The sequence below is a fragment of the Salmo trutta genome, chromosome 2 (assembly GCF_901001165.1).
Source record: "Salmo trutta chromosome 2, fSalTru1.1, whole genome shotgun sequence".
In the NCBI taxonomy this organism is placed as follows: domain Eukaryota; kingdom Metazoa; phylum Chordata; class Actinopteri; order Salmoniformes; family Salmonidae; genus Salmo; species Salmo trutta.
Genome location: NC_042958.1, coordinates 4,521,872 through 4,537,731, shown reverse-complemented (window position 1 = coordinate 4,537,731; position 15,860 = coordinate 4,521,872). Strand labels below are relative to the sequence as shown.

General features: G+C 46.1%; 1 protein-coding gene across 4 annotated transcripts; it reads right to left on the bottom strand.

Moving 5' to 3' along the window:
- Positions 1-455: 455 nt before the first annotated feature.
- LOC115149177 (uncharacterized) lies at positions 456-15,261 on the bottom strand. 4 transcript variants are annotated; one of them, XM_029691807.1, is made up of 9 exons: positions 14,724-15,261; positions 5,258-5,431; positions 3,264-3,439; positions 2,916-3,147; positions 2,374-2,843; positions 1,524-2,241; positions 1,325-1,426; positions 964-1,069; positions 456-760 (listed from the first exon to the last, which is right to left on the bottom strand). In XM_029691807.1, the coding sequence occupies exons 2-9, from the start codon at positions 5,406-5,408 to the stop codon at positions 715-717; spliced, it is 2,001 nt and encodes a 666-aa protein (XP_029547667.1). In that variant the 5' UTR covers positions 5,409-5,431; positions 14,724-15,261; the 3' UTR covers positions 456-714. The 4 variants fall into 4 exon arrangements, with proteins under 4 accessions (XP_029547667.1, XP_029547648.1, XP_029547657.1 ...); XM_029691788.1 differs by having other exon boundaries at positions 2,374-3,147; XM_029691797.1 differs by having other exon boundaries at positions 2,374-3,147; positions 14,734-15,261.
- Between the last annotated feature and the right edge of the window lie 599 nt (positions 15,262-15,860).

Sequence of the window (15,860 nt, the reverse complement as noted above, 5' to 3'; positions counted from 1 at the left end):
GTCTGTAATAAAGCCCTTCGGTGGGGAAAAACTCATTCTGATTGGCTCCCAAGTGGGTGGGTCTATGCCCTCCCAGGCCCACCCATGGCTGCAACCCCGCCCAGTCCTGTGAAATCCATAGATTAGGGCCTAATGAATTTATTTAAATTGACTGATTTCCTTATATGAACTGTAACTCAGCAAAAACTTTTAAATTGTTGCCTTTATATTTTAGGCTCCCAAGTGGCGCAGCGGTCTAAGCCACTGCATCTCAGTGCTAGAGGCGTCACTACAGACCCTGGTTCGATCCAGGGCTCTAAAATATAGTTGCCAACTGACAAAACCCAACATGACAACATTATCTCATTTTTTTATTTGCCATTTCATGTTCTACTGTTTTAATTTTAATCATGTGCAAAATTAATACAGTTTTAAATTAACACTTACATCTTTAATAAACCAGACAGACTAGTGTGTGTAATGAAATTAATTTTAATAATCCACTGGTCACAACAGTTCAAATCTAAATTTCAAAGCCACCAACCCTGTGCTGACCGAGGGGACATTTTACCAACAGTGCTAGCCAACTGACAGTGTCTATGGACCTCCTGGAAGTGCTTTACTCAAGTCTCCTTGGTTTTATTTATCACTAAAACAAAATGGTGTCCATCTGAAACATTATCTGTTATGCATTTTACTAAGTGCTCTTTGTTTGTGACATTTTCTTTGATTTCATCAAGGATGTGATATCAAAACCTTGTGTTTCTTCTCTTGGTGGACCCTGGAGAAAAAAAACAAATAGAAGTGGATTCATAGACCAACATCTCGAAATTACACATACGTCCCACCAAATGGCACCCTATTCTCCTTTTATAGTGCACGTTTGACAAAAGCAGTGCACTATAAAGGGAATAGGGTCCCATTTGGGACACAACCTAGTATAGTGAATAGTCGTTAGTGAAAACAAGAGCAGATAAAGGAAACTTTTTCCTCTGAAATCGTTGTGGCACCTCGTCATCATCGTTTTCCTCATCTCTGACTCTCTGGTATACCAGCGGCTTACACAGACCTTTCCTCAGTGCTAGTCTCTCTGAAAATAAATCGGGCCAGAACCACCAGGTTCTCACTCATAGAAAACACATTTGATCCATGCAACAGGGTTGGTATTCATACTGCGTCTCAGATTACGAGTCCCGGCAGTCTATTCATTAGGATCTATAAAGCTAAACTAAAACCTACATTAGCATTCCTACTCTAGTACGCTTTATAAATACGAGCACGGATATTTAGGATGACTAAAGGATAATATCAATTAAATATATTGATTAAGGTTGGGTTATGTTACCTTGTTGTGGCAGTGAGCTGTGTGGTTTCTGTCTAGGCTTGGCACCTCCACTCTCCCACGTGCCCGGATCTGAAGTATTAACGCTGTCTCGGCACAGTCCATCTACAGCAGAGATAAGATAGAGCAAATGTATGGTTAAGTACATCGGTAAGGGAACAGGGCACCATTTTGGAAGCAAAGCAATGAAAATTTCCTTTACATGTCCTGTGTTGCTTATCCCCAGTTCCGTGTCCACTCTTCCCCTCCACCACATGGCCTTCATAATACTCCAGTTCTGATCCCACCAGCACCGTTTCTGGTTCCTGCTCCTCGGGCCCTATAGCCTCTCTCCACTGGCCTCTCTTACAGCTGTGCTTGTGTAGAGGGAGAGGCTGGTGTTTCTTGTGGACAGGGTGCTTCTTCACGACCACCGTACTGGGGTGCGTTCTCTCACAAGTCCTTACAGATCTGCGTTGTTCCTGCTCGACCACCTGGTCAGAGTCTCCGGCGGCGTACACCCTGGGGCTGTGATGAACTTTAACCCTGCTGCTCACCTCTCCTCCTTTCAGCAGGCTCGATCCACAGCAGACGCACATGAGCTTCTTGGACTGGGGACAGACTTCCTTGACCTCTGCCTCTCCGAGTTCTGCAGAGAACCTCCCCCCTGCGTAGACTGAACATCCGGGAAACACATCCGCGTCCTCCAGATCGGTGGAGAACATCTCGTCCCGGGAAGAGAGCTCGTCCAGGGATGAACACAGGACACTGAGCCTCTCGTGAGCCGTCTGTGGGTGGCAGTAGTGGTGGTGACGGACTGGGGTGGTGGAGGAAGTAGCGAGAGAACGGCCAGAGGACAGAGAGACCTGGAGGTCTTCACACAGCAGAGCAGAGCTGGAGCTGGCAGAGATGTCCTTCTGCAGATCGCTTGCTGTAAACACCTTGTCAATTTAAATCAAATTAAAGTTTATTTGACAATACAGATACATAATGAAATGCTTAACTTACAAGTTCTCCTCTCTAACAATGCAGCTATAAAAACCTATTCCATAGAAAGTAAAGTAAAAAGTGACCTTGTCAAAGGGCAGACAGAGGATCTGGTAGGACAGGTCAACATCCAGTTCACACAGACTCCCATCTGGAACATCAAACGTTTCTTCTCCGTGTTTAATGTGCTCTAAGGCTTGCCAGTCAGAGGCTAAGGGTGATGGTAGTGACTGGGGGGAGAGCAGGTTGGAGCAGTGACTCTGAGGCCTCAGAGGTCCCTCAGTGGAACTAGTACCCTCCTTTGCCTGGTTGTCTGGGTCTTCGGGTCTGGGGCTGTCATCTGACTGTGAGACGGCAGACAGGAGGCAAAGATTCTCCGAAGAACAGCTACAAAGATAGTCATCCTCATCCTCTGCATGATGCCGCATCTCCAGGTTATCCTCCTCGTGAACAGATGAGCTTTCCAATGGGGGCTCCTCGTCAGAGTCTACAGCCCAGCCCTCCTGAAGCCCCAGGTCTCCAAGGCTCCGACTCGACTCGCCGTCATAGACCGCCGCTGTGGAGTCACTGACGCTGAACAACCTGGCCAGTGGAGACGACGATTGCAAATGGCTGCTTTCCAACTTACCATACGAGGCTCCATGACTACTGTGTATGTCTCCCTCCACCTCACGTTTCCCTTCCTTATTATCTGACGAGAAGATTCCAGAAGCTTGGGAAACAACTCTGGAATCAAGCTCTTTCTCAGAGCCCTGCTTCTCGTTGGTCTGGAGTTTGTCCAGACAGTCGGTGAGCTTGTTCAGAGCATCACTGGACTGGGTCTGAGACTCCGAACAGGCCACCTCTCTCTGTGCCTGAGCCTGGTGATGGTGAATGAACACATTAAATAATGAATTCATTAATAATCTAATGAATTGAATATATAACATTTAAAATACATAAGTTGTCTTATACATCTGAGCACAATAATACATACACTGTAGTGTTGTTGTTGCTGCTGCTGGTGGAACATGGGGTCATGCACCGGAGGTGGGTGGAAACGAGGTGGGTCGTACATGCATCTGTAATCAACTGGAACAATGTATTGACCAGGATACTGCGTGTATGGGTATGGGGACATGTATGAACTAGGACGTCCAAAAGGATAACTTCCTGTAGAGAACATATGGTTTTATCAAGACAATATGACCATGCAGTAATACACTATATATACACACAAGAAGTAATTAGACACCCCTTCAAGTTAGTGGATTCGGCTATTTCAACCACACCCGTTGCTGACAGGTGTATAAAATTGAGCACACCGCCATGCAATCTCCATAGACAAACATTGGCAGTAAAAATGGCCTTACTGAATAGCTCAGTGACTTTCAACGTGACACCGTCATAGGATGCCACCTTTCCAACAAGTCAGTTCGTCAAATTTCCGACCTGCTAGAGCTGCCCCGGTCAACTGTAAGTGCTGTTAATGTGAAGTGGAAACATCTAGGAGCAACAACGGCTCAGCCGCGAAGTGGTAGGCCACACAAGCTCACAGAACAGGACCGCCGAGTGCTGAAGCAACACTCACTACAGAGTTCCAAACTGTCTCTGGAAGCAACATCACCACAAGAACTGTTCATCTGGAGCTTGGTGAAATGGGTTTCCATGGCCGAGCAGTCGCACCACAAGCCCATGTGCAGCGCTAACCGTCGGCTGGAGTGGTATAAAGCTCACCGCCATTGAACTCTGGAGCAGTGGAAACGTGTTCTCTGGAGTGATGAATCACGCTTACATTCTGGCAGTCCGACGGACTGATCTGGGTTTGGTGGATGGCAGGAGACTGTAAAGTTTGGTGGAAGAAGAATAATAGTCTGGGGCTGTTTTTCATGGTTCGGTCTAGGCTCCTTAGTTCAAGTGAAGGATAATCTTAACGCTACAGCATACAATGACATTCTAGACGATTCTGTGCTTCCAACTCTGTGGCGACTGTTTGGGGAAGGCCCTTTCCTGTTTCAGCATGACAATGCCCTCGTGCACAAAGCGAGGTCCATACAGAAATGGTTTGTCGAGATCGGTGTGGACGAATTTGACTGGCCTACACAGAGCCCTGACCTCAACCCCATCAAACACCTTTGGGATGAATTGTAACGCCGACTGCGAACCAGGCCTTATCACCCAACATCAGTGCCGACCTCACTAATGCTCTTGTAGCTGAATGGAAGCAAGTCCCCCTGCAGCAATGTTCAAACATCTAGTGGAAAGCCTTCCCAGAAGAGTGGAGGCTGTTATAGCAGTAATGTTCCAACATCTAGTGGAAAGCCTTCCCAGAAGAGTGGAGGCTGTTATAGCAGTAATGTTCCAACATCTAGTGGAAAGCCTTCCCAGAAGAGTGGAGGCTGTTATAGCAGCAATGTTCCAACATCTAGTGGAAAGCCTTCCCAGAAGAGTGGAGGCTGTTATAGCAGCAATGTTCCAACATCTAGTGGAAAGCCTTCCCAGAAGAGTGGAGGCTGTTATAGCAGTAATGTTCCAACATCTAGTGGAAAGCCTTCCCAGAAGAGTGGAGGCTGTTATAGCAGTAATGTTCCAACATCTAGTGGAAAGCCTTCCCAGAAGAGAGGAGGCTGTTATAGCAGCAATGTTCCAACATCTAGTGGAAAGCCTTCCCAGAAGAGTGGAGGCTGTTATAGCAGCCAAGGGGGGGACCAACTCCATATTAATGCCAATGATTCTGGAATGAGATGTTCGACGAGCAGGTGTCCACATACTTTTGATCATGTCGTGTATTTGTGTCAATGAAAATCATCCACTGTAAACTAATACTCCATAATTCTGGTTTGAGAAATAAAGTGTACGACTCAAATGGCACCCTATTCCCTATTATAGTGAACTATGTGGCCCATAGGACCCTGGTCTAAAGTAGTGCACTATATAGGAAATACGGTGATATTTGGGACACAGCCATAAAAACAGGAAAAGTAGGCCTACCTGAACCAGGTAAGGTATAGTGGTTATACGGGTTGTTCATATTATGCCACTGATGATGATACATGTTGTAGTAAGGTTGAGAAGCCGGCTGAACATAGAAGAAGGGCCTTGGGTGGTTGACCTGCCGCTGGTTGTGTTGACCACTCTCCATCGACTGTGGGTGTTTGCTTCCTTCTATATATTAAAAAAATATATATATTCTTTAGATTAAAAATCTATTTTACAAGACAGCCCTGTATACATTACAATAAAAACAGAATAATAAAACATACACGTGTATAAAACAATATAATTCAGCACACCAACAAAACAAACATATTTAATTAATAAAAGCAATCACATTCAACTACCATTATGAATAATCAGCGTGAATAAAAAAATATTTAGATCATATCAGTTAATTCAGAGTGTTCAGACAACAGATCTGGGACCAGGCTACAGGAGGAGACAACAGATCTGGGACCAGGCTACAGGAGGAGACAACAGATCTAGGCTACAGGAGGAGACGACAGATCTGGGACCAGGCTACAGGAGGAGACAACAGATCTGGGACCAGGCTTCAGGAGGAGACAACAGATCTGGGACCAGGCTACAGGAGGAGACAACAGATCTGGGACCAGGCTACAGGAGGAGACAAACAGATCTGGGACCAGGCTACAGGAGGAAACAACAGATCTAGGCTACAGGAGGAGACGACAGATCTGGGACCAGGCTACAGGAGGAGACAACAGATCTAGGCTACAGGAGGAGACGACAGATCTAGGCTTCAGGAGGAGACAACAGATCTGGGACCAGGCTACAGGAGGAGACAAACAGATCTGGGACCAGGCTACAGGAGGAGACAAACAGATCTGGGACCAGGCTACAGGAGGAGACAAACAGATCTGGGACCAGGCTACAGGAGGAGACAAACAGATCTGGGACCAGGCTACAGGAGGAGACAAACAGATCTGGGACCAGGCTACAGGAGGAGACAAACAGATCTGGGACCAGGCTACAGGAGGAGACAAACAGATCTGGGACCAGGCTACAGGAGGAGACAAACAGATCTGGGACCAGGCTACAGGAGGAGACAAACAGATCTGGGACCAGGCTACAGGAGGAGACAAACAGATCTGGGACCAGGCTACAGGAGGAGACAAACACATCTGGGACCAGGCTACAGTGAAAGTAGCCCTGGAAAACCCTTCTCCTGAGTTTGGTTTTCAGTGGTTAGCGTCGCCCACGGTTGGTTGTGCGTGAACTACAATTCCGACAAGGTGTTTTAACATTCAGAAACGTCAACAATCATCGCTTGCCAGACTGTTTTGGAAACATATGCTGATATGCCCCTTATCTGTCAGTTAGAAATGTTTCAAATAAGGGACAGTCCCACATTTACTGGAGTGGTTCAAAACAGGGGAGGGGTGTCTAACTTTATCTTTTGGGGGGGGAAATAGTTGTGTTTTTGTTTTTATTTGGCACAGGAGAGGGTAGTGAATTTTTCCCCCCTGGTTTACAGTCGCTCTTCTGCAGGTTTTACTATGTCATTTCTTCCATCCTAGCCACATTTACTCATCTGCTTGCCTCCACCTCCCCCATACTTGGTACTTCCCTTATGGACTACGCTTTTTCACAAGCTAACTTTTACTATACCACAGGTCAATATAGTCTACCAGTCTGTCTATCCACCATTCATAGTGACAATATAGTCTACCAGTCTGTCTATCCACCATTCATAGTGACAATATAATCTACCAGTCTGTCTATCCACCACTCATAATGACAATATAATCTACCAGCCTGTCTATCCACCACTCATAATGACACTATAGTCTACCAGTCTGTCTATCCTGCCATCTATCCACCATTCATAATGACACTATAGTCTACCAGTCTGTCTATCCTGTCCTCTATCCACCATTCATAGTGACAATATAGACTACCAGTCTGTCTATCCACCATTCATAGTGACAATATAATCTACCAGCCTGTCTATCCACCATTCATAGTGACAATAGTGCTAGGTGGATAGTTTGTCCAGATCAGCAATAGGCTAACTAGCATCATACCACACATAAATGCATTCAAAGCTGCATCAATTTTCAATATGAATCCACAAGGACCAATATGAATAGCTGATGGGTAGCGGAGAGGCCAGGTGGATCATTACGCACGAGAGAACAGCGAAGACATGAGACACCAGACTCAAATCTCCCCCTATTGATCTTGTTTAGGAACAACACAATTATCCTACCTAGAATAGCAGATAACGCCACAATACAATAAATAAATGCATTATTGTTTTCAAATGAGTACAAAAATTGTACTTTAGGCTGCAGTGAAAACGTCCAATCCAAGCCACTGTCCCTTATGCACCAAGAACCTAACGCTTCAATATAGCAAAAATACTAAATCATTTAACTTTCAAAATGTATTACCTTTTGTGTGGCATAAACACAACGAGTCACAATGTTTGAACCTGATTAGGCCACCTCAAAAGTATTCTGTAGACTTGCACACGTTTGTCCCAAAATATAAATTCCAGTATCCTCAAAAATCGCTTGACATTAACCAGGATTCCATCCAACCTTTTTTTGCAAAGTACATGTCGGTTCATTTTTTTTTTTTAAAGTCACGACATCATGGGAAAGCATGGCTACCTGCCGTCCCTACCCTCTAACCCCTAGGCTGGATGAAATAAGTTATGAACTTGAAAAGGGTGGTGAAAGAGCACTGTGATGAGCTCGATGCTCCTTTCCAATGAATATCCAGGATCTTATTCTGGTGACATGATGAACGATACAATTGGCTGCCATTTGTCCAAAATAATCTCATCATGCAGGCTATACCCACACCTTATCTGCAAGCTGTAGAGCACATGTACCAATACCAGAGGGAGAACATTCGTACCATTTTTGGTGACAAAACCATCAGTAGGCCTAGAGTTGAAAATGAGATTTGAATTCCCATGTTAAATGGGTTTCCACCGCAAAACGTATTTTTATGTGCACTACGTATTTATGCACATGTCAATTTGATGGAAAGAACTGATGGGGGGAAAATTATGCAGATTTTAGAATATTGCCATGACAATCTGTCACCAATTGGATGAAAACCTAGCTATAGACACCCTAAAACCTAGCTATAGACACCCTAAAACCTAGCTATAGACACCCTAATACCTAGCTATAGACACCCTAAAACCTAGCTATAGACACCCTAAAACCTAGCTATAGACACCCTAAAACCTAGCTATAGACACCCTAAAGCAGGGTTCCCTAAACTCGGTCCTCGGAACCCCAAGAGGGGCATGTTTTGGTTTGTTTGTCCCAGCACTACACATCTGATTCAAATAATCATCAAGCTTTGATCATTTGAATCAGCTGTACTAGGGCAAAAACCAAAACATGCCCCCCTTCAGGTCCCCAGGACAGAGTTTGGGGAACGCTGCTCTAAAGACCGGTGGACTAGTCCAGTGTCTCTGATTATAACTGTACATCATGTTTCACCAGCAGCCCCAAACATTATATTTATTTAACCTTTATTTAACTAGGCAAGTCAGTTAAGAACAAATTCCTATTTACAATGACAGCCTAGGAACAGTGGGTTAACTGCCTTGTTCAGGGGCAGAACAACAGATTTTATACCTTGTCAGCTCGGGGATTCGATCCAGAAACCTTTTTTGGTTACTGGCCCAGCGCTCTAACCACTAGGCTACCTGCCGTCCCTACCCTCTAACCCCTAGGCTACCTGCCGTCCCTACCCTCTAACCCCTAGGCTACCTGCCGCCCCTACCCTCTAACCCCTAGGCTTCCTGCCGCCCCTACCCTCTAACCCCTAGGCTTCCTGCCGCCCCTACCCTCTAACCCCTAGGCTTCCTGCCGCCCCTACCCTCTAACCCCTAGGCTTCCTGCCGCCCCTACCCTCTAACCCCTAGGCTTCCTGCCGCCCCTACCCTCTAACCCCTAGGCTTCCTGCCGCCCCTACCCTCTAACCCCTAGGCTTCCTGCCGCCCCTACCCTCTAACCCCTAGGCTACCTGCCGCCCCTACCCTCTAACCCCTAGGCTACCTGCCGCCCCTACCCTCTAACCCCTAGGCTACCTGCCGCCCCTACCCTCTAACCCCTAGGCTACCTGCCGCCCCTACCCTCTAACCCCTAGGCTACCTGCCGTCCCTACCCTCTAACCCCTAGGCTACCTGCCGCCCCTACCCTCTAACCACTAGGCTACCTGCCGCCCCTACCCTCTAACCCCTAGGCTACCTGCCTCCCCTACCCTCTAACCCCTAGGCTACCTGCCGCCCCTACCCTCTAACCCCTAGGCTACCTGCCGCCCCTACCCTCTAACCCCTAGGCTACCTGCCGCCCCTACCCTCTAACCCCTAGGCTACCTGCCGCCCCTACCCTCTAACCCCTAGGCTACCTGCCGCCCCTCCACTCTAACCCCTAGGCTACCTGCCGCCCCTACCCTCTAACCACTAGGCTACCTGCCGCCCCTACCCTCTAACCCCTAGGCTACCTGCCGCCCCTACCCTCTAACCCCTAGGCTACCTGCCGCCCCTACCCTCTAACCCCTAGGCTACCTGCCGTCCCTACCCTCTAACCCCTAGGCTACCTGCCGCCCCTACCCTCTAACCCCTAGGCTACCTGCCGCCCCTACCCTCTAACCCCTAGGCTACCTGCCGCCCCTACCCTCTAACCCCTAGGCTACCTGCCGCCCCTACCCTCTAACCCCTAGGCTACCTGCCGCCCCTACCCTCTAACCCCTAGGCTACCTGCCGCCCCTACCCTCTAAGCCAAGCCTTCCATACTGGGTAGGGAGGGACGTATTTTCTGTTTGTCAAGAATTGACAGTCAATTTGTGGTGTTGAAGATATTGAAGTGCCCAAAGTTGGTATGCTTTGTTTATTGGTTGTGTAGTGCATTGGCACAGAAACATTTGTGGAAAATTGATTGCATACATTTTATACAATTCCAAATATTGCATCAAAATGTAGAAAATCTGATTTCCCCGTAGCTGATGATTGTCTGCAGACGGCTCTGATCCTAGTGGAATGAAACCGGCATGGAGCGCGAGGTCGTACATGGTGGTCTGCAAACCCTCAACCTTCTGGCCTGTAGCCCTGCACTGCATTTACTGTGCCAAATAGAAACATGCTTTAGCATGTCGTGTCTATAAACACAGGCTTGCTCCAGTTATGAACATTATTTGGGGTTAATTCTAAGCAGTGATTATTTTTTTTTTTAACAGTATAAGGGGAGGGCGATTTTTTTTTTAATTACATCTTTAGTTGGACCAGTCCCCTCCCCAGTAAAATGTCAAACTGTCCCTAAAAAAAAGCCGTTTTGCACAGATCCGTACACTTCCACCCCAGTTATGCTTACACAAAAGGTGTTTGGAGCACCCTAGATACCTAATTAGCACAGGTAGCCACCTATATCTGCTGTAAACACGCGCTGTAACATGAAGCTATGCCCATGTGGGAACTGGAATCACAACACCACTTTCACCTGGGGTTTTTAACAGGTTCAATTACTGTGTAGTGTTTCGTGTTCCCACATATGTAACATGAAGTTATGCCTCTCTTATTTACATTAGTTTGGCATTTTATATAAAGATACAAACCTTTCTAAACCCGTACCGAAAAACTCTCTGAACGACAGGGGGATCTTAACAAAATTCGTCCGGCCAGAAGTAGCCGATCGTGCACGGCTGCTCGATCAGCACAATCTAGACTTGATGTGCATTCCCGGTAAAACACTCGTACGCCCGGTGGACCGGAGAGCAAGCATTCAGCTGCAAAGGCATCATTTCTATCCTTAACTAGCTTTAATGGCAAAAAGGCGTTAATGGAAAACGTGCTTACTTTCTTTATAAAACAATTTCACACCATTTTAGTATTTTCTAACAACTTTGTAGAAAACAGTTCCCTAAAAGAAAATACGCCTTTTTCCTTACTTCTCGCCATTAAAGCTTGTTGAGGAAAATGATGCCTTTGCAGCTGGAATGGAGCCAGTCCACAGCACAGGGGAATGTGTGGTCCATTACCAGTAGGACACATCATACCTAGACCACTGTGCAGATCTAGAGCCCATGCGCTATGCTAGAAGATGGGCATTGTGTGGTCCATTACCAGGACACATCATACCTAGACTGTTGTGCAGATCTAGAGCCCATGTGCTATGCTAGAAGATGGGCATTGTGTGGTCCATTACCAGGAGGACACATCATACCTAGACCACTGTGCAGATCTAGAGCCCATGTGCTATGCTAGAACATGGGCATTGTGTGGTCCATTACCAGGAGGACACATCATACCTAGACCACTGTGCAGATCTAGAGCCCATGCGCTATGCTAGAAGATGGGCATTGTGTGGTCCATTACCAGGAGGACACATCATACCTAGACCACTGTGCAGATCTAGAGCCCATGAGCTATGCTAGAAGATGGGCATTGTGTGGTCCATTACCAGGAGGACACATCATACCTAGACCACTGTGCAGATCTAGAGCCCATGCGCTATGCTAGAAGATGGGCATTGTGTGGTCCATTACCAGGAGGACACATCATACCTAGACCACTGTGCAGATCTAGAGCCCATGAGCTATGCTAGAAGATGGGCATTGTGTGGTCCATTACCAGGAGGACACATCATACCTAGACCACTGTGCAGATCTAGAGCCCATGCGCTATGCTAGAAGATGGGCATTGTGTGGTCCATTACCAGGAGGACACATCATACCTAGACCACTGTGCAGATCTAGAGCCCATGTGCTATGCTAGAACATGGGCATTGTGTGGTCCATTACCAGGAGGACACATCATACCTAGACCACTGTGCAGATCTAGAGCCCATGTGCTATGCTAGAACATGGGCATTGTGTGGTCCATTACCAGGAGGACACATCATACCTAGACCACTGTGCAGATCTAGAGCCCATGAGCTATGCTAGAAGATGGGCATTGTGTGGTCCATTACCAGGAGGACACATCATACCTAGACCACTGTGCAGATCTAGAGCCCATGTGCTATGCTAGAACATGGGCATTGTGTGGTCCATTACCAGGAGGACACATCATACCTAGACCACTGTGCAGATCTAGAGCCCATGTGCTATGCTAGAAGATGGGCACTATGGTCAATAGGCGCTACAGGTAGTTGCCATCTATAAATGGGTTACAGTGAGACTTAAACATTTAAACTTTCACAACACTTGAGAGTTAAATAGACTGGGGCCAGGGGAAATTTGGTTAGTTGGCCTACCGTCCATTTTCTGACCTATCCAATGATTATGAAAATGAGAGCGCTGAAATTTAGATTAGATTTATATTACAATGTGACCATGTTACATTGGAAACACTTTTCTACTGTCAATCAAACGAGGTTCCTACTGAGCAATTTTTCTTGGCAGACTTGGTTGTTTTTAATCTTTCAAAACTATACTAAATAAAACAAACGCACTCATCTTCAATAGTTTGAGCTACGGATAAAACCCTGACTGTCCAATCATTTTTAAAGATTACACCTGCGCTCATCATCTGTTTCTTATTTCTGTGGCGGTTGGCAAAACTTTTAGGGTGCATTACCGCCACCAACTGGACTGGAGTGTGGACCAGACAAGGGCAAAGTTCAAAGGTTTAAATCCTACCCAATATTCTCGTCTCGCTAAGGAAATGAAAATACATAATTATATACTACATCCCCTGAAGATTTCCCCAGCAGTTCACTTAATACTGACTCTTCAATCCCATTACTCCTCAAATCTAATAGCAATCGCTCCCTTTCCCTCACATATTAACGGACCTGAAATAGTGTTCAACTGTCTCTGTTCTACTGTCTCTAGGAATCCCCTGTCTGTCTCCTCCTGGCAATGATTCACCAGGGAATTACGTTACTCTTTCTGCCCCCTGTACCCATAGGAAACACCTGCCTTGCTCTTCCTGCCCCCTGTACCCATAGGAATCACCTGCCTTGCTCTTTCTGCCCCCTGTACCCATAGGAATCACCTGCCTTGCTCTTTCTGCCCCCTGTACCCATAGGAATCACCTGCCTTGCTCTTTCTGCCCCCTGTACCCATAGGAATCACCTGCATTGCTCTTTCTGCCCCCTGTACCCATAGGAATCACCTGCCTTGCTCTTTCTGCCCCCTGTACCCATAGGAATCACCTGCCTTGCTCTTTCTGCCCCCTGTACCCATAGGAATCACCTGCATTGCTCTTTCTGCCCCCTGTACCCATAGGAATCACCTGCATTGCTCTTTCTGCCCCCTGTACCCATAGGAATCACCTGCCGTGCGCTTTCTGCCCCGAGGACCCATAGGAATCACCTGCCTTGAGGCCTCTACTATTGCTGTTCTTACTCCATCCTTCAGTGTTTCTATATCTGAATTGAGATCAAACTGAGATAGCTCCTGTTCACTCAACTCCTGAAACGGACCCTACTGCCATTCCCCAAATATCCATCTCCTCAATCCATTTCCTCCTAAACCTTCCACCCTCATTCCTACAGTACACATGATAGGATAGTGACAACTACCCCCTGTAGATTCCTCCTACACCGACCAACTACATCTGCCTGCCATCGAACTGTAGATCAGATTAGGACCTAGAGCAGATGAATATCCAGTTACTGGGTCAAACCCAGTTCCCCGGCCATCATTAAGACTCACAAGCCTTTTCTCATCCAGTAGTTCCTCCAACACGTATCCGTTTACATCAGTCCGTAACCCTCTCCCTCCCCAGAGCGTACTGCGAGCATTAAAATCCCCACGCCACCCATCTTCACCTTCTACATTCTGAAGGACCATCAACCCTCGTCTCTTACACAGGTTGTAAAAGTTCACTATTAACATATTCCCCCAACCACACCTCTAAAACCACATACTGCTGTTCACCTCCCTTTCCCACACGCCTACATAGGATCTGTTTGTTCTTTCACCCTTTTTTACATTTCACCAACATTGTCTTCCAGAAGAGGGCACCATTCCCCTTGGAGAGACAGTTGAAGATGCCCCTGGTTGAACCGGGCTATATCCCGTCAATGTGACGGTGAGGGAGGAGCACCCTACTCAACTCTAATGGTAATCTGCAACGCTTGGTCATATTGTCAACAAGGCAGCATGGTGCATCGTTCAGAAACGTACATCTCCTTTCCTTAACATATATATGTTACAATTTTCTAACTAATTTTCATTGCGAAGGCAGATAAAGCGTTTATCACAAGCATCACTTCTGCATGTGAAAACACTGAATTGTACTCATTGTTAGCCCATTATTAGACTATAGGAACATAACATTACTCCTTAGTCCATGAAGTCCAAGGACCTTACATGTTATGTTCAAAGTGAGAATTGTCTTTGGAAGACCAAAATACTCCATCAAAACGTGAATCTATTCCCAAATGCGGTATGGTTCTAAAAACATAAACCCATTTACCTTCATATCACATCAAAATCATTCCACAAATGCAAAACATACACTTACTGTTTTAACCTGTTTTAACCTGTTGTAACACAGTTGCAGCCAACAGTATTTTTCAGTGATCCGTTTTGTGGCTTTTGTCTTCCGTTTCCATCCAGGTGTTCAGAGACGCCGATAGCTAATCAGCAGATAGTCCACTCAGTTAACAAGCCTTGTAACATGGAAATATGGCCGTGTGGAAACTCTAACCCTCTTAAAGGTGTATCTATTTAACCTTTAAAAATATATATATATTTCTCACAGATATGAAAAATAAGGTCCGTTTGCTTCCAAATCCGTACCACAAGCGATGCGTGATAAATGTTCAGCCTCTTAACAAAGCTCCCCGCTACAGAGAGCATCCTTGTAATGTCGTGGAACCGAGATTCATGATCAATGGCAACTCATTGTATACACGCATGACTGTAAGTAGCTTTGGATAGAATGGTCTGCTAAATGGCATATTATTATATTATTACTCCCTACCCCACAGGGTTTAACCTACATCACTTGTTTTTAACCGACTTGGCCGTCGGCCAGAACAGTGGTTGCACGCAAGGGAGCCTGGAGGCAGCCCGGTTCAACGCTTAACGCTTCGAACACACCGACTGTGTTTGCGTTTTGAAACACCAGAAGTACATTCATTTCCAATGGAACACTGCGTTTGCCTTGCAGCATTGCGTTGCAGAGGCAGTTGCATTGAACGTATGCATGAAATTGTATGCGTAGACTTGACAGAAAGTAGCAAAACGTGAATGTTGAATTTTTGTTGGACACATATCCAGTAAAAAAAATGTGGGATTACATAATAAAAACAGTTTCATTGCATAATTTCTTTACATTTTTATTTATTCATTTATTTGCCAAGTATATTATTTATTTTAAAGTCCCCCTTATCTCAGCTCACTGGTCACCATAGCAGCACCCACCTGTAGCACACGCTCCAGCAGGTATATCTCACTGGTCATCCCCAAAGTCAATTCCTCCTTTGGCCGCCTTTCCTTCCAGTTCTCTGCTGCCAATGACTGGAACGAACTACAAAAATCTCTGAAACTGGAAACACTTCTCCCTCACTAGCTTTAAGCACCAGCTATCAGAGCAGCTCCCAGATCACTGCACCTGTACATAGCCCATCTATAATTTAGCCCAAACAACGACCTC

Coding starts and splice junctions, on each gene's coding strand:
- LOC115149177 (XM_029691788.1), bottom strand. CDS start 5,408: ATGGAGAGTGGTCAACACAACCAGCGGCAGGTCAACCACCCAAGGCCC. Junction 3,148..3,263: donor AGCAACAACAACACTACAGT/GTATGTATTATT, acceptor CACCATCACCAG/GCTCAGGCACAGAGAGAGGT. Junction 761..963: donor CAACGATTTCAGAGGAAAAA/GTTTCCTTTATC, acceptor TTTTTTCTCCAG/GGTCCACCAAGAGAAGAAAC.